The sequence below is a fragment of the Vicugna pacos genome, chromosome 17 (assembly GCF_048564905.1).
Source record: "Vicugna pacos chromosome 17, VicPac4, whole genome shotgun sequence".
NCBI classification, from domain to species: Eukaryota; Metazoa; Chordata; class Mammalia; order Artiodactyla; family Camelidae; genus Vicugna; species Vicugna pacos.
In genome coordinates, this window is record NC_133003.1 from 10,918,599 (window position 1) to 10,938,172 (window position 19,574).

General features: G+C 43.2%; 1 protein-coding gene across 1 annotated transcript in view; it reads right to left on the bottom strand.

Annotated features, from left to right (window-relative positions):
* The window catches only part of SUSD5 (sushi domain containing 5), a 35,042-nt gene extending 19,934 nt beyond the window's left edge, over positions 1–15,108 (bottom strand). Inside the window, exons 1-3 of the mRNA XM_031686897.2 lie at positions 14,700–15,108; positions 6,792–6,969; positions 5,373–5,491 (exon numbers count right to left, since the gene is read on the bottom strand). Of these exons, the coding sequence (XP_031542757.2) occupies positions 5,373–5,491; positions 6,792–6,969; positions 14,700–14,790 (388 nt within the window). The 5' untranslated portion in view covers positions 14,791–15,108. The remainder of the gene's footprint in view (positions 1–5,372; positions 5,492–6,791; positions 6,970–14,699) is intronic.
* Positions 15,109–19,574: the final 4,466 nt, after the last annotated feature.

Below are 19,574 nucleotides of genomic sequence, written 5' to 3' on the forward strand. Positions count from 1 at the left end.
TAATCACCCTCCTCCTTTGTGTAACAGAAATGCATCCATCTCTCACTTGTCCTTAAACACTGTCAACTCCTTGAGGGTGGAGATGAGTCGTCTGTCCCTGATTATCTACCTGCCTATCATCCATCCATCCATCCATCCATCCATTGATCCATCTATTCATTCATCTATCTATCTGAAGCACATCAAGTTTGAGTCCTGCTTTGTATTACCTTGGGCAAACACATTAACAAATGGCCAATGCCATGTCAATGACGTCACTGGTAATGAGTGCAGTCTCTTCCACACTCCCTTGGGAGAGCCTGAACTAAATAAATGCTACCTCTGCTCAAAGCATTGAAACTCATTGATTCCAGTCTCCCATCACCAACTGGACCAAGACTCCAGTTTCCCCATCAATTTCCCCAGAGCCCATCTTGAGGCATAGTGCCTCCTGTAGGCAGACCTGGGAATTGGCCACCCTCAGCAACTCCTGATGGCTCTGAGAGGTGAGCATCGGGCTCTCTTCTTGATGACACAGAGGAAGAGAATCATTCCATTTCTGTCTTTATGGGGAATACAGGCAGGAGTAATGTGTGCACAGGAGGTGGAACACAATGCTAAGATGAGGTGGGCCGCTGGGGACAGCGGCCAGGTCAGCCCTGGCTTAGAGGGAGAGAAACAGAAGCACACCCTAAGTGACACGGGTGCCACAGGGGGAAGGCAAGAGGAGACTCAAAGCCTCCAGACCCCATGCCGTCGACCCCACGGACCAGCTGCCAAGAGAAGCAGTGCCAGAGAGCCCAAGTGGAGGCAGCTTACTTCATCAACATCCAGTTGGTTAAAAATAACTTCACTTATTAGTTTAAGTGAGATCACCACCAGACTGGAAATTCACTGTCAGTGAAACAAAAATACTGGAAGGAAAATGAGAAATGTCTACATTCATGATGAACTTTATTTCAAAAGAGGAACACAGAAGGAAGCTGCCCGAACATTCCACAGGCTCGGTTTTCCTTCTGGGCTCTTTACAAGGCACACGTCTGCCACTTTTGGAATTAGCATCCTTCATTCTTCCTGTCTTGCCAGAGAGAAGCAGCAGCCCAAGGGCTAAGAGCCACGAAACATCGCCAGCAAAAAGGCAACCTTTGGAGGTGCCACTGCCCACGGGCAGGCATCTGCTGAGCCAAATCTCACCTGCATTCCCCAGGAACCTCTTCTCAGGTCCTGCCAAGGTGCTACACCTTCCTGTGGCACACAGTTGTCCCTTGTTGACTTTCTACAAGGCTCCACTGAGGAAAAGTGGAGAGCCACGTGAGAGGGGTTTATATGCTCTTTCTAAAGGCTGAAAGGCAGAGGAACAGGGACAGAGGGCTCTCTGAACACACCCTGGGGAATCCATCCTGCTTTTTTGCAAAGCCCAAGAGAGAGCAGCCCTCTGACGCTAATCCCGCCTCCGCAAGCATTCCTGAGCCCCTTCATCGCCTGCCTGAAACCTCCTCACGAGTTGCCCTGTAGGAACAAGACTCCAGTTTCCCCCACCCAAACCCCTCCCCATGGACCTGGAGGTGGGGAGAGGGGCGGGCAAGGCTCAGGTCAATTGCTCTGGGATGCATGGCTCTCAAGTACTTTGATTTTCTTTTCTTTTTTTTTTAAATACATGTTTCTATTGAAGTATAGTCAGTTTACAATGCTGTGTCAATTTTTGGTATATAGCATAATTCTTCAGTCATACCTGAATATACATATATTCATTTTCATATTCTTTTTCACCATAAGTTACTGTAAGATATTGAATATAGTTCCCTGTGCTACACAGTATAAATTTGTTTATCAATTTTATATATAGTAGTTAGCATCTGCAAATCTTGAATTCCCGGTTTATCCCTTCCCACCCTCTTCTCCCTCTGGTAACCATAAGTTTGTTTTCTATGCCTGTGAGTCTGTTTCTGTTTTATAAATAAGTATGTCTTTTTTAATAGATTCCACATATGAGTGATATTATATGGCATTTTTATTTCTTTTTCTGGCTTACTTGACTTAGAATGACATTCTCCAGGTCCATACATGTTGCTGCAAATGGCATTGTTTTATTCTTTTTCACAGCTGAGTAGTATTCCATCATATAAATATACCACATCTTCTTTATCCAGTCATCTGTTGATGGACATTTAGGTTGTTTCCATGTCTTGGCTATTGTAAATAGTGCTGCTGTGAATATTGGGGTGCACGTATCTTTTTGAATTAAGGTTCCCTCTGGATATATGCCCAGGAGTGGGATAGCTGGATCATACGGTAAGTCTATTTTTAGTCTTTTGAGGAATCTCCATACTGTTTTCCATAGTGGCTGCACCAAACTACATTCCCACCAGCAGTGTAGGAGGGTTCCATTTTCTCCACAGCCTCTCCAGCATTTATTGTTTGTGGACTTTTGAATGATGGCCATTCTGACTGGTGTGAGGTAACACCTCATTGTAGTTTTGATTTGCATTTCTCTGATAATTAGCGATATTGAGCATTTTTTCATGTGCCTGTTGGCCATTTGTATGTCTTCACTGGAGAATTGCTAAGCACTTTGATTCTAAGAACCACATACAGTGCTCACTCTGCTAAAACAGCACTGGTGCGCACGTTGGTTTGCTGACAGGCATCATGAATTTGCTTTATATATTGGCTCCCCAGGATTCAGAAGGTTTTTTGGTTTTCTTTGGTTTTGCTTTGTGCTTTCCTGTTTTTACTGTTATTTTGGGAGGAGTATGCAGATCATTTGGGAGGCAGTTTTTTATTTTCATATCATTTCAAAGTTATAGAAAAAATTCAAGAATCAAGAACTCCAATAAACCCTTTATCCAGATTCACCAATCTGGTTTCATTTCTCCCCATTTGCTTTATCATTCTCTCTCTCTAGACAGATGGATACAGGTATGTGTAGATGTAGATGTCTGTATAGAAAGAGAACACATATATCACACATACACACACACACATCTATAAGAACGTGTACACATGTGTATCTATGTCCGTCACTCCTTTCTGAACCACTTGAGAGTAAGCTGTGGATGCGATGTCTTTTTGTCTCTAAAAACCTTGGAACCCATTTCCAAGAACAAGGATATTCTCTTACATAAACTGCAGTACACTTACCAAAATCAGGACATTTAAGCATTGATTCAATACTGTTATCTAATTCATTATCCATATTCAGATTCCATCAAGTATAGCTATCTTTTCCTGGTCCGGGAGCTCCAGGACCACCAACTGCATTTCACTGTCACGTCTTCTTAGTCTGTTTTAATCCAGAACAGCCTTTCTTTGTCTTTCTTACCCTTGACATTTTGAGAAAGAGTATAGGCCAGTCATCTGATAGGATGTTTCCTCGTGATCAGATTCAAGCTACGCACTTTTGGCAGGAACGTGACTGAACTGAAGCTGTGCTCCACTGAGCGCAAAGCATCAGGAGGCACGTGACATCAGTGTGGCGGGAACTCAGTTTTGGGGTCACTTTTGACCATTTGCAGCCTCTGGCTTCAGGTACTACAGCCGAGGACAAAGGGGCACAGACTTGCACACACACACCACCTATTTGAAGGCCTGTGAGGTGAGAGGTCCAGGCTCTCCTCTTGGGTGATGAGCAAAACATGGCTCAGTCCTCCCCGTCACCACAGCCAACAGCCAGCCAGTGCCCAGAAGCAAAGCCCCTACCCAGCAGCCGACTGTGAATGAGCCCAGCTGAGATCAGCAGAAGAACACAAATTGCTGCCCACTCCCCCCTCAAAGTAGTGAACTAGACACACTGTTGTTACTTTAAGCCACTACATTTGGGGGTGGTATGTTACACAACAAAAGCTAATGGATACCTCTTGTTCATCAGGGGCAAGAGATCAGACTCAAGAACCCTACATACCTATTTGCGATCACTAGAGAAAGAAAGTCATGCTGGTTTTCTCCTGGCTCTGTCCTGTCTCTCAGGGATCTGAACCTTTGCCTACGTTTGGGATTCAAAGGATCATTTAAATACACTTCTGTGGTTTTTAGAAACAAACCATGGGTGTTGCTGTCCCCAGGCCTTTCCAGATTATGGCCACATTATTTGGCTGTTTGACTGGACCAATGATATCAGGAGACTCTCCCAACAGACTCTTCCATTGCAATCAGCAAATGTAGAGCCCTTCCCAGAGGGAGACCCCAAAGCAGCAGAGACGCCAACCACCAATAAACATCTAACACGCACCAGCCGAAGCGTAGCATTCGTTCCCTGTGGCTCTTTGATTTACAACTCCTCTGATCCCTTCCCTGGAGATTGGGATTTGGTGCCTCTGGGATGCTGCCTGGAAGTTTGTCTTTCTAATAAGTTCATCTGGTATTTCTTATCATCAGTGAGCTTTGGGAATCTCTGCATTAGAGAAGCAGTTCTCAAACTGGGCTGCATGTTATCATCACTGGTGAGCTTAAGAAAAACCCAATGTCCAGAACATTCATACCAGAATCTCTAGGGCTGGCACCCAGTCCTTCTTACAGCTTCCCAGACGAGACCAGTGCGCAGCCAGGCAGTACCTGTGCTGATTTCCACGACTGATGGCTTTCTGCCCATTTGCATGAACATTCCCTTTCAACAGCATGTGTTTCTGATCATGAAAGTGCACTTATTCCAGCGCGCAGGAAATACCGCCCTGGCGATTCCTTTATAGTTTTCTCCTCTCACCACTCAGCTGATTTTCCAGGAGGAAGTTGAATTTTCCTTCCTGGGAGCAGTTTCCTAAATCCTATAAATTTCCTTTAGGGAAAAAAAGGATTCCCCTCCCCCATCTTTTTAATGTGCCGTCCACCATGAAGACAGACAAAAAGACAAGCTGTGTCAGCAGCTGTAGCAGACACCACCGGGGGTCTGCTCTTACTCCCAGAGACCTTTGCCATTCCTGTGCACGAGGGCTCCTGGTGGGCACCTGTGCATCTTTGCTGGAGGGTGAAATGGGCTATTGGAACCCTTTGCCTGAGCACACTGAAATCAAGAACAGTCTGGAAGTTATATCTCTGTGAAGCAGCCCTTAACCAAAGTCTGACGGGGCAGTGGTATAAATACCCCTGTTCTCTCACCCCCGGTCAGGAAAACTGTGGTGACCTGTAGTCACTGTCTCCAGAGATCCTGTGCGGGATTGAGCCAAAGTTACCCCCCACCTCACCTCACTGCCACTATGCACTTTCCTTAATGCTGCACCAGCGCCTGCCCCATTCCGTTCCCTGTCTGCTGCCCTGCTGCCCCGCTGCCCTGTTGGCTTTTCTTTGAAAGACTTCCAGATACATGATGTTCTGTGAATCCTCCTCCTAAGGTCGGCCTCTAGAGAACGCAGCCTAAGAGGATAACCCTTCAAAACCTTTACAACGGCTCTGGCACTGACCTTCATCCTTAATACAAAGGGTGTTGTATGTGCCACCGGGAACCGGGTTGCTTTCAATTTTCACATCAACAGCTCTTATGATCTGCTGCTCACCACTCCCCTTGCTGCACACGGTTGTCCTGAAACAGACAAAGAAGACGCAGGGTTAGGAGAACTAACCAAAACTGGGAGAGAACCTTTCTTTTCTGTTGTCAGCTCTGAATCGGTAGAGATTTTCCTGATTCAGGAGTTTGGGCTGAAACTATCAATACCGAAACACTAACCAAAGGTCTAAAATCAGAAAGATACAGGTGATGCTTGAGTTGAGGTCACTCGTATCAGTTCAACCTTCAGAGGCAATGCATTGTTGATCTCTTCTAGCATATGCGTGGGTTTCATTTCATCAAGTTCTGCTCTTCTCTTTACTCGCTCCCTTTTCCTGAGGGGGCTTGTTTTGCTGTTGTTTTCAGATTTCTTAAGCTGAATCACTAGTTCATGAACCTTCAGTCTCTTTCTTTTTCTAACACAAGCACTTGGTGCTTTACATTCCCTCCAGGTATCGCTTTAGCAGCATCCCGCGAGTTTTGAGCGTATTTTAGTATCATTCAGGTCTGCATCTATGCTTATTTCCACTATAATTTATTTTGCCCCATGATTTATTGAGGGATATCTTTCATAAGCAGAAAATAGTAGAACTTTAAGAAAATTCATCGGATGATCTTTATTTCCTAATCAGAGCATCGCATCTACTTAATTTAATCACATATCTCTTGGAATTTAAATCTGCTGTCTTTCTATTTCTGATCTTTTTCCTGTCTTCCTCTCCTTTCTTTCCCATATTTTGATTGCTTGAATTCCTTTTTAGCATTCTCTTTTTCTCCTGCATTGGTCTGGAAGTTAAATTATCTTTCACTATTCTTTCAGTGGTTACCCCAGAGCTTATAACAAACTTCCTCGACTTATACACATTTAATGTTATTTTTATCCTCTTTCCCAACAACACAACTTAAAATACTTAAAAATACTTTGTATTAACATACTTAAAACACTTCCTCACGATTTTTTGGTATTTTGTACTATTATTACTGCTTTATGTAATTACAGATCTTCCTCAACTTATGATAATGTTATATTGCACAAAAACCATTTTAAGTAGAAAATACGGTAAATCAGAAATGCATTTAATACACATAACCTACTGAACATCACAGAGTTTAGCCTCGCCTGCCTTAAATGTGCTTGGAACACTTACATTAGCCTACAGTTGGGTAACATCATCTGATGCAAAGCCTACCTTATAATAAAGCACTGAAAAAGGTTTTTATATGAGAACTCAGAGCAAGAATGCACACCACTCCACCTATCCTGGCCCCTCAATCCGCCCTGGTGAGGCAGCGGGGTGAGTGAGGAGGAGAGCTCCTCCCAGCTCGCCTGACTTACCCCAGGGTGCCATCCGCCAGCCAGCCTGTGGTGCACACCGGGAAGGCGCAGTCCTGGACCACCCTGCGCAGCTCGGCCGCAGACGCCAGGTGAGCACCCCTGCTCTTGCAGGAACGCTGAGCCGCCTCCAGGTCCAGGCCCTGAGAGCCATTCTGAGCCTCCAGCACAAAGAGCTTCCCTGTGTGAGGACAAGTGCAAATACAGGCTGACTCCAGCATCCATGGGAATTTAATCTCAGCAAACTCACTCTCCAGCAGACACGTGTCAGAACTGTAGTTTCCTATTTGCCTAAAGACCCAAGCACAGCAGCCACCCCACTGCACTCATCCCTGGGACCAGGTGATGACAATTACACCAATGTTTTCATCTATTTTTTATTCCTATTTTCTTAAAAAAAAAAATTAACCATCTGCCCTGGCATGTTGAACCCTTCAAATCTTGGATGAACCCTTCAAATCTTCCTTTTAAAAAGGTTTTTAGCAGCATTATTTACAATTGCCAAGACATGTAAACATCTTAAGTGTCCATCAACAGACAACTAGATAAAGAAGATAAAGATATATACATACAATGGAATACTACTCAGCCATTAAAAAAGAATGAAATTTGACCATTTGCAGCAACGTGAATGGACTTGGAGGACATGATGCTAAGTGAAACAAGTCAGAGAAAGACAAATACTGTATGATATCACTTTCATGTGGAATCTAAAAAAATTCTAAAAATCTAAAAATCTTAAAAAATCTAAAAATCTACAACAAACTAGTAAGTGTAACTTTAAAGAAGCAGACTCAAAGATACAAAGGACAAACTAGTGGTTACTAGCGGCAGGGAGGGGCAGTGGGAGGTACAAACTACTGGGTGTAAGACAGGCTACAAGGATGTATTGTACAACACGAAGAATAGAGCCAGTATTTTGTAATGACTGTAAATGGAAAGTAGCCTTTAAAATTGTATAAAAATATCAATTAAATTTTAAAAATAAAATAAATAAAAAGATCTTTGACAAACACCATGTGCCAAGAAAGGCTCAGTGTCCTAGATTCCCCTAAGCTGGGTCACTTTTGGTGTCCGAGGCCCTGATTCAGCCTCAGCTCTGCCTTCCTCTGCTGCCCCAGCTCTGGATGACTCCCCACCCCTCTGCAGCCTACTGCCCTTCTCTCTGTCTCAGCATTTCAGGACATTTTCAGGCCCTTTCCACGATGAATTAGTTTGTGTTTGCTGCATTTCTCCCAGCTGGACAGGACAGCAGCAGCCATGTCTGGTGCACCCTGGCTTCCTGCATCTCATCAATCTATGGGCAGGTAGTGAGTGGGTCTCAAAAAACGCATGACAGATGGATGGAATGGGTTGTGAATGCAGGCAGAGGTGGAAGCGAGTCTGAGAGCAAAAGAGAACTTCAGGTAAGAAAATCATGGTGCAGGGGGAGCGCCAGGGTCCCCAGGAGCCTCCTGCAGGGATGAAGCTATGCCTTGGGTGACCCTGTCAAGTTTAAGGTAAAGGCAGCGGAGAATAAAGCCCACTTAAAATGGCATACTTCACTTCCATTGTTAGTAACATTATATAATGTATTGATTTTACTAGAATAAGAGACTTAACTCATTTTCTGCAAAATTATTATAACAAATACAATAACCCCCTCCCCCAGCTTTGGAGCTGAAAGTTATAACGAAAATGCAAACATTTTTCACAATAAACATATATAGGTGACTGGAACTCCGGTAGACGCGATACCAATGCACAGTACACAACCTGAACAACTATACTTGATGGGCCTACCTGGAAAAGTGAGCGTGCATCCAAGACAGTTTTGTATTAAAAGCGTTTGCCTATCTGGGAAAAATAAAATCTATAAAATTAAACTGAGGTTTTGATGGCCAAGCCCCTGTGCAAGGGAGATAAAAGTGAAAGGCCAGGGCTCACGTGATGTATGGAATCTGACAGACCTCTCCTCCCCGCTCCACCACCTTCACACACACACATAAATGCACGAAGCTGGGACTCTGAAGGGTTAAACACTCAAGATCAGCGTGAACAAAGATAAACAATATTCCCTGCCCTCATTCTCAAGGACTGCTGGAAGAGTTGTCTTGGTGCTATGAACCTAAGTGCTAATCCTCCTTGGGAACTGGAGTCCTAACGAAGATTGATGTCTAAGATACTTCAAGCCATGGATTTAGCTTAAAGTGGCCTGAGACTGACATTTATCCAGACACCTGATAGGAACAATTGTAACTTCTCTCTGGAGAAAAAAGCAAGCAAACAAACAAACAAACAAAAAACCCCCAAAAAACTTCATCTTATGCTTCAGGAAATCCCATACAAATAATTTTTTCAAAGGCAAAGACCATGACAGTAAAATACAACGAAGTGTACAAGGAAACAAGGCACCATGAGTGAGAAGCAACAGATACAACATATAGTGGAAACGAATCTAAAAATATAAATCTGATACTAGTGTTAACGGACGCATATTATAAGACAACGATGATTACTATATTTAAGGAAATAAAAGACAAGTTGGAAAATAGCTGCAAAGAATAGGAAACTATAAAAAGTGGCTTAGCTAATTCAAAAAAGAACAAAATAGGACTTCTAGAAATTAAAAAATTCAGTTAAATTGATAAATTTAAAATGCAATAAATGTGTTTGGCTGCATATGAGACACATTTGAACAGAGAACTTATCCTTGAAAAAGAAATCAGATGACACCATCCAATATGTGGCAAAGAAACAAAAAAGATGGAAAATATTAAGACAATAAAGAGACAGGAAGGAAAGAATAAGGATTAACATATACTTGAATCAGAATTCCCGGAAAGAGGAGAAGAAAACTGAAGTGGAAGTGATATCTGAAGACAAAATGCCTGTGAATTTCATAGAACTGATAAATATTCCAGTACAGAGATTGAAGAAGTCCAACACCAAATCCCAAGATGGATAAAATCTATAAGGGAATGTTTACCAGTGATGCCTCAGAACCGCAGAGACAGAGAGAATGCTGTCCAAGCAGACAGAGAGAAGGGACAGGATACTTTCAAAGCAGCAGCAGTTTGACAGCTGATTTCCAAAGCGATAGCAATGGAAGCAAGAATACAATCACTAGCCAAAAAAAAAAAAAAAAAAAATTGCTGCAAATTTAGAATTCTACCTTCACGGAAAATACATTTCAAGAACAAAGGTGAGACAAACGGATTTTTTCAGATAAGCTAAAAACCAAGACGGTTTGCCACCAGCAGATCCTCTTTGTAGGAAATACTAAAAGAAGTATTTGGGGGAGAAAGAAAATTATTTGAGAGGCAAGATGGAATGGGAAGGGGAAAAAAATCAATACACAGTTAGATATAAGTGAACACTGATTATATAAAACAGCTCCCAGCAACAGGAGAATCACACATTCTTCTCAAGTGCACGAGGAACATTCTTTAGGATAGTCCATATGCTAGGCAATAAAATAAGCCACAGTAAATTTAAAAGGAGTAAAATTGTACAGAGTATTTTCTCTAGTTACAATGGGGTAGAATTAATTAACAACACAAATAAATTGGGAAACTCATAAATAGGTGGAAGTGAAACAACACACTCCTAAAACACTGATGAGACAAAGGAGAAATTAGAAAATGAGAAGTGAAATTAGTGAAATTAGCAAATACCCTGAGATGAATGAGAACAAATGGTATGGGATGCAGTTATGTACTGTCTAGGGGGGAATTTATAACTGTCAGTGCCTGCATCAAAATAAGAAAAAAGATCTCAAATAAAAACCCTAACCTTCTAGTTTAAAATACTGGAAAAGAAGAGCCATCTAAACCAAAGCATGCAGAAGAAGGAAATAATAAAAATTAAAGCAGAAATGAATGAAATAGAAAAGGAAAAACAATAAAGAAAGTCAATAAAAGCAAAAGTTGGTTTTTGGAAAGATCAAGAAAATTGACAAACAGTTAGCTGAAATGACCAAGAAAAATAAGAAAGAAGACTTGAGTTACTAAAATCAGGAATGAGAGGATGGATATTGCTCCACACTTACGGAAATAAAAAGATTACAAAGCACTACTGGAAACAACTGGATGCCAAAAATTAGATAACTTGGATGAAGTGAAAATCTTCTTAACAAGACAAACTCCTGAAACTGACTCAAGAAGAAATAGAAAATCTGACTAGATCTTTAACAAGTAAGGAGATTGAATTAGTAATTTAAAAATTACCCACAAAGAAAAGCGCAGGTTTGGATGGCATCACTGGTGAATTCTACCAAACATCTAAAGAGAAAATAATATCAACTCTCTACAAACTCATTTAAAAAATAAAACAGAGGGGAACAACACCTCCCAACTTTTTCTATGAGGCCACCATTGCTCTAATACCAACACCAGACAAAAGACATCACAAGAAAAGAAAACTATTGGCCATCATCTCTTATAAATATATAGACACGAAAATCCTCAACAAAAATACTAGAAAACCAGTTCCAGCATACGGAGTGTTTACTGTGGGCCAGGTGTTGTTCAATTTGCTTTATAAATATTCATCAAATTAATCCTTATAACAATTCTATGATGTGGGTGTTATTATTATCCTCATTTGATAGTTAAGGTTTAGTATTCGTGATTTGTCCAAGATCACACAGCCGAGATACAAAACCAGACAGTTTGGCAGCATGCCAGTGATCCTAACCACTGGGTTATACTAACTCTCAATAATAAAGTGGTACCTAGAAAAATCCCCTTGTGCGTGGAAATTACAAAATATACTTTGAGGGATGGGTATAACTCAGTGGTAAAGCGCCTGCTTAGCATGCATGAGGTCCTAGGTTCAATCTCCAGTACCTCCATTAAAAAAATACACACACACACACACACACACACACCCCTAAATGAATCATGAGTTGAAAGAAGAAACCACAAATTAAACATTTTTACTTAAGTGACAAAAATTTATGGAGAAACTGAAGTAGGTCATCTCTTCTTACTGTAAAACCTTTCCCTAGGATTCCATCTACACACATGGTTTCAAAGACCATCTTTATACAGAGGACTCACATTTTTCTCTTCAAAAAAAGGGTCTCTTCCAGACTCTTTGCATCCACCCCATCCTCCTCTCCACTCCCACCCCCTCTCATCTGGACCACTGAAATAGCATCTTATATGGTCGCTCTACATCCAGTCATGTCCCATCCATCTTCCCTACTCTCAGGATGATCTTCTCAAAATGCAAGTCTGATCAGTCACTCTACTACTGGAAACCATTCAATGGCTTCCTCTCCTTTTTTGGATTAAAGCAAAACTTGGCTATGTGGCCCCGCATCAATTTCCCCAGTATTGTCTTGAACTACTTCCATCTTGGACTCCTGACTTCAGCCACTCTGTCTCTTATCACATGTCCCATCTTCTCTGCCTCTTACTGTTTCTTTGTACGTGCTATTCTGTGGCAAGATACTCTTTCTTCTCCTCTTTGCCAATTAATTCTTACTCATCTTTCAGATCCTCCTACACCAAGTCAAAAATCTCCTCATGTGCTCTCATAGTACCTCCGTCCCTTAATCTCATCACTTACCACAACTGCCATTTCACATTTCATTCAGATAATTATGTGCTTAATGACGGTCTCCCCCATTGGATTTTATGCTCCCTGACCACGAGGACCTGTTTCTTCTCCCCATTCTATCCTCCACAGCAAGGACAGTACTTGGCATAAAGTAGACATTCAATAAATTATCTGTTGAATTAATGACTCTTTTCCTGTAATCATTACCCACACACCGTTCATTTTCATTCAGGTAATGTGAAGATTTTTCCCTTTCAAAAGCACTTCCAGATTACAGTAGCAGGTCTCTCTTAGGTATGGGATTCATATCTAGTCAGTTAAATGTAAAACTAAAGGTTTTTCAAATGAGTTTATCTTATTGACTTAATTTGTCATAAGTCCATGGAGTTTGTAATAACTCCAGATTCTCTCTCTGCAAATGTCTTCACACATCACACTTTAGGTGAACCTTTCTTCTTCCTCCTTTCATCACCATAGAACACAAATACCGAAACGTGCAAAGTGGTGTAGTCAAGCGTATTATTTAGGAAAGAAAAGAATCCTTTCATAATATAGGTCATAATTCTTCAGTTCAATGGCTGTATTATAAAAGTTGGAGCTCAGCAGATGGAGTTTCTTGACAGCTAATGTACTAATAATTCTCCACTGGGGAAGAAGGAAGGTGGAAATAAAGGAGAAGGGAGAAACAGAGGCATTTATGGCAAGTGTTAACAAGAAAGTAGGCTCCGGTGCTGTCAGTACTTCCACCTTGTTCAATGATATTTCTGCCTTCAATTTTCTATGACCCACATCAAGCCAGACGGGCACAACATGTTGATCCATTTCCATCTGGTATTCCACTTAAGCAGTTATAATGGGGTGACACTCTAAAGCCTCATGAGTTGCAGAGATATTTCTTTAAAAGGAATTAAAATTGGTACAATAGTCTACATTGTTCAAAAGTTCATATTAGCTCCCATTTATTCTACTCTCATTCTTTAAAATCAGCTTAATTTTCATGACTCAAGGTCAGGCGAAAAAGTACTACAGTGAAGAATGAACAGAGAGAGTGGACTGGTTGCTAACAGGTGTGGGACTTCGTTTTGGGTGATGAAAAGTTTCAGGGATGAGATAGTGGTGATGGTCGCACAATGTAACATCTATACTTAAAATACTTGAACTGTACATTTTAAAATGGTAACTTTTACATGAATTAGATCTCAATGAAAAATTAACAGCGATCGCTAGAAGCCTTCTAAGTTCACGTTTCCTCCTCTAACACCCTCTGAGGACATGGAGAAATAAAACACCTCCTTCATTAGCGGCACTCAGGCCAAAGAGCACTAAAAATTCTAAGGTAATACCTGGCGGTTTTCCCCTTTCCCTTTCCCTAACCATCATGCTTCTTTTGTCATATCTTCTCCCTGCACCCAATATTGTTTGCTAAATAGCAATGACATTTTAAAATATACAAGCGTCCTAAGTCAGCAGAGGGGTTTTTCCTTCATCAATCTAATTTGTCCGGGTCTTGGATTTACTCGAGCCCACTCATGGATGTGAGAACTGCTGGGTTCTTTTCTTTGAGATCCTTCTGCACCAAGTCAACAGGGTTTTGTTCCAAAATCAAAACATAGCTGAATTAGCTTTTTTTTTTTGAAACTGAACTGATCTAAGTCTGTGGTCCTGCTAATTTAAGGGAAGGACTGAAAGCTGAATTCAGCTTCAAAACCCAAACAAACAAAAAGGTGGGTCGATTCTCAGAGCCTGCAGTAATCTGGTCCTTATCTGTTTCTCTGGGTTCAGCCTTACCTTGTACTTCTCGCTCCAGCCACTCTATCATTTATCCCACCTCCCCTGCCTCTCACAGGGCCTTCGCTCGTGCTATTCCCGCTCCCCAGGACACTCTATTTTGCCTAGCTGATTTCTACTCGTCTTTCAGGTCTTCCTGGACCAAGCCAAAATGCCGAGGGGGCCTTGTAATCACCGGCCTTGCTGTCCGGAGCTCATTTAACAGACGTGGGAAATTATATCTCTGCAGAGGAGGTTCCAGGGCACCCTGGACGTGATTTAATTTTGAAGACCTTCATGGATATCTTGGGAAAACTAGCAGCGGGGCTGCAGGACCAAAGCACAGGTTTTCTCCGGTGCGCGCCCCGCGTGAGCGGTGAGTCGCCCCGGGGGCGTTTTGGCGCGGGGAGGCTCGGTGAGCAGGGAGAGGGACGCAGAGTCGCAGGGTCGCAGGACGACCACTCGCCTCATTCCCTCCCAGGTTTGCCGTGTTCTAGGCTGGTCCGCGGGAGCAGCCCCAGCGAGCTTCGCTTTCCCCGCCGAGACCCCACGCGTCACCCCGGGCCCGCCGCTCGGCGGGCCCTCCCGGACACTCACCGTCCGCCCGCACGGAGAGGCGCGGAAGGCCGAGCAGGAGCAGCGCCGCCGCCCAGAGCCGGGCTCGGGGACCGGGGCCCTGGGCAGCCATTGTCCGGGCGCCCACGGACTGGCCGGCAGGAGTGCGGGCTCCGGCTGCGCGGCGCGCGGGCCCCTGGGGCCACTGCCCAACGCGCGCCACTTGGCTCTGCGCGCTGCGCTGCGCTCCGCTCGCGCCTCGCGGGCTTCGCGCCCGGCGCGCTGAGAGGGAGGAGCGCGGGGAGACGCCGAGGCTGGGGACGTCGGAGCCGCAGCGTTGGGGTCCCGACCTCCTGGGGGTCGCGTCCGCTGCGCCGGGGAGGCGGCCGTAGGCGGGCTCCGCCTTCGTGCTGGGCACCTGGAAGCCTCGGTGCCAAAAGAGGCTGTGCCGGACGGTGAGCTCCTTGGGCGTCGCTGGGGAGGAGGGTCAGGGCGCGGGGAGGCGGGGAGAGCGCAGAGCCGGCGGCTGGGAACCCCCGCCTGCCTGCCTGAGGACCCTCCGCGGCGAAAGGGTGACGCAGTCTGAGAGGCCAAGCCCCTCCAGGAGGCCAGTTAAACGCTACCCTCTGCCTCTTGACTTTCGGGCTGGCGTCCTTCTATAGCGGAGGAATACTTTTATGACAAAGAAAAATCTAACTTGCCTACCTCACTGTGGGGCGTGAAACGCACGGACTAGCGAGACTCCTCTTCCCTTAAAGTATAGCTTGAAAGTCACTCAGAAAGGGGCATCTTCGGGACGCTTCCTTCACGGCTTTTCCAGGGACGCCGTAACACTTCTCCAAGAACACCCAGAGCGCTGGTGGGGTTGTCACCGCCATTGTATCTCCCAGTCTAGGGCTCCTTGACCGGGAGAGGGCCTGAGGTTCAAGATTCCCTGCGTCACGGTGGGTGGATACAGCTCAGTGGTAGAGTCACTGCCTCGCGTGCGTGAGGTCCTGGGTTCAATCCCTAGTACCTCCACTAAAGGGGAAGGCGGGGACCCACGAAAAAAGAAAAAAAGATTCTTCCAGTCTGGTAGGCTGGGCATTTTATATTATAAATAAGTGACGCAGTGACTTATACTGCAGTGGTTTCTGCCCTACATTGATCCTTTCTTCCCCCTCAACCCCTGTCCTGTCTCCCATCAACAGAATGTGGGGTTTTGCATTCTTTATAGGTGGAGTGATAAAGACCAGTATTGTCATAACACCCAGAGCACTCTGCAGTTTAGAGACTCCTTCCCTCTTCATGTACTGGTCAACACATGTTTATTGAGTTCCCACAGCCTGCCCGCCCCTGTGCTAGACCCTGAAAGAGGCTGCAGTCTGTCCTAAAAATGTTCACACTTAAGACAGACAGACACTTAAGGAAGATCGAACAAGTGATTGGTGCTAAAAGGGACAGATGATTGTCCCCATGACAATGAACTAGGACAGAGACATTGAAAGACTAATTGCTTTTTTTTTTTAAGTGAAGAACTGGGATTTGGACCCACATCGGATTTTCCTACAGGTGTCATTTTTCAGCTCACATAATTTTTGAGGTCTACAAAGAAGGTATTTCCTCCCCAAATGTCAACCACAAAGCTATTACTGGTGATTAATTCCTTTGTGAGATAAAACTTTGCTTTTAAAAAACATATACTCTAGGGTGTTAAATGCAGTGAGGCCTGACAATCATTCGCAGGTAAGTGTAAATGAGTTTACTTAGCTTCTCTTCTTCTAACAGCTAGCTGGTAACCTGAGGAGTGAGAATTCAAAAGTCTGGGCTGGAGGGGAATTTTTTTTTTAACTTTCTTTTTTCAGGGAGGTAATTAGGTTTACTTGTTTGTTCATTTTTGGAGGAGATACTGGGGATTGAACCCAGGACCTCGCGCATCCTAAGCATGCACACTGCTACTTGAGATATACCATCCCCGTGGGAGGGGACTGTTTAAAGGCTAATTACTGCTGAGAGTGGAGAGGGGCTAGAAGGCACCTGCAGGAATTACTCATTGATTCTCTCAGGAGCTGTGCCCACTAATGTTTTTTGAATTGTCAGTTGGATATTACTACCTAATCCTAATGATATTTTAAAGTTTATCTTTTAAAAATATTTTACATGTTATTATGATTATTTAATTACTTTATTTTGGCAGGCAAGGAGGTAATTAGGTTTATTTGTTTTTAGAGGAGGTACTGGGGCAGGGGGATATGCATGTGTTCTACCACTTGAGCTATACCCTGCCCACTAAAGTTTATCTTTATGCAGGTCTGTCGTGGCCTATCCCAATTTGGATAGCATTTGGTAAAGATTTTTATTTTATTTTATTTATTTTTTATTGAAGTACAGTCTGTTACAATGTGTCAATTTCTGGTGTACAGCACAATGTCCCCAGTCATACATATACATACATATATTTGTTTTCATGTCCTTTTTCACTAAAGGTTATTATAAGATATTGAATATAGTTCCCTGTGCTATACAGAAGAAATTTAGCTTTTTGTAAATCTATTTTTATATATAGTGGCTAATTTGCAAATCTCAAACTCCCAAATTTATCCCTTCCCACCCCCTTTCCCCGGTAACCATAAGATTGTTTACTTTGTCTTCGAGTCTCTTTCTGTTTTGTAGATGAGTTCATAGTGTCCTTTTTTTTTGGATTCCACATATGAGTGATATCATATGGTATTTTTCTTTCTCTATCTGGCTTACTTCACTTAGAATGACGATCTCTAGGTCCATCCATGTTGCTGCAAATTTTACTTTGTATAAATATTTTATTCTGTCTTATGGCTGAGTAATATTCCGTTGTATAAATATACCAGAACTTCTTTATCCAGTCATCTGTCGATGGACATTTAGGTTGCTTCTGTGTCTTGACTGTTGTATATAGTACATGCTATAAAGGTTTAATTGATACACCTGCTTTAGAAAACTGTTGGACTATTTCATATAACGGTAAATAGGCACCTCCCGCTAAGACACAGACTTCCACTCCTAGATGTAAATCCAAAACAAATGAAAACTTATGTCCACAAAAAGATTTATACACAAATTTCACAGCAGCTTTATTCACAGTAATTTAAAATTGTCCTAAAAAAATTGTCTCACACTTAAGACAGACACTTAAGAAAGATTGAGCAAGAGATTGGTGCTGAAAGGAACAGATGATTTCCTAAAAGCAACCCAAAGGTCATCAACAGGTGAATAGAAAAACAAACTGTGTCATATTTATGCAGTAGAATACCCTTCTTCAACACTAAGAGGAATGAAATGCTGATACACTCAGTAACATGGATGAATCTCAGAAATGTCCTGCTGTGTGAAAGAAGCCTTACTCAAAAGAGTTCCTACTGTATGATTCCATTTATATGTCATTTCATGGAGGGGCAGAACTAATCTGTGGTGACAACAGTACGGTGGCCACTTTCCAGGAGGTGGTACGTGGTGGAAATGTTCTGTATCTTGATGAGGATGATGGTCAGCTGAGTGTATCCACTTGTCAAACCTGACCAAACCGCTCATTTAAAATCTGTGCATTTTGTTGAATGTTATTTAAACCTTAATAGCAAATATTTCCAAAACAGTAAGTTCAGTCCTTGCCCCAAAGAATAAGTGGATTTAATAGAAGAGAGTTTAATGGAAGGACCACAGACAGAGATGTGGGCAGGCTTAAAAGAACCAATGAGGGTTGGTAAAGCTCTTTGGACTGTCAACAGCAGGAAGCCATCACCACCTGGTGGCCTGAAGGTGTGAAGGGAGGTGGAGGTGTTATAAAATCTCAGCAAGAGCATGGTCATGGGAGAGAGGTTGGCCACTCCATAATCACTGCCAGTGGTCAGGTGGGGAGGGAGTGGGGAAGACAGACCCCAACCTCTCTCACCTACCCTTCAGATTCCTCCTGATGCCTCCTGGTGGTTGACCCATTTGACAGCTGGAGGGCGAAGGAACACAGGGACCACAGTCCTCAGAGGTCTTCCTCGCAGGGTGCAGAGTCAGGCAGAGAAGGGAGAGCAGGAGCAGTGGATCCAGAGAGAAAAAGCGGCACAGTCCCATCTAATTCTCTTCTTTCATCTAGACAAAGATAATTTGGAACAGAACAGGGGGAACACAAAGTTCTACCCGTTTCTGTCTGATCTGGGAATATGTCAATTCAATCAAACTCTCACTTGGACGGTAAACTGTATTTTTGTCTTTTGTTTTTTGATGGGGGAAGGTAATTAAGTTTATTTGTTTATTTTTAATGGAGGTACCGGGGATTGAATCCAGGACCTCCTGCATAGGCACACATTCTACCACTGAGCTATACCCTCCCTCCTCAGACAGTAAACTGTAATATTAACCAACATCAGTGGGTATTTTCACATAAAGAGAAAAGGGAAAAAGTAAATGCTTTTCCGCAAATCTAGATGCTACAGTTTCCACGCCCATGACTGGCCAAGTTGGGTTATGTGATAACCATTGCAATGTTCCCCTTCCACCCTCTGAGCATCTTGGCTTACGTGATTTGTTTTACACCGGTGGGAAGGATCCAAGCCTGCCTTCCTTCTAAGGACCTGTCTTTATTCGTTTGTCGTGTTTTCTCACTGACTGCTGCTATCTGGGATCTAGACACAGTCATCCATGCCCCCGTTCTGTAGCAGCGACCCAGTTTCCCCGTGGTAATCAGGATCAATCACCAGCTAGCAGAGTAACCTTCTTCTGTGTCCACTGGAGAGCAAGCTTAGCTTGCAATTTATTGGCACGTGTCTGAGTATTTACTAGTGGAATCATGTTTCCCTGGCCCATCCAAACCTTCCGGTTCACCAGTCTAAATGGTGAATGGTATACAAAACTTTGGTAAGTGGGTTGTTGTATATAATAGAAGGGAAGTCGTTCCCACTTCCACTCCTGGGT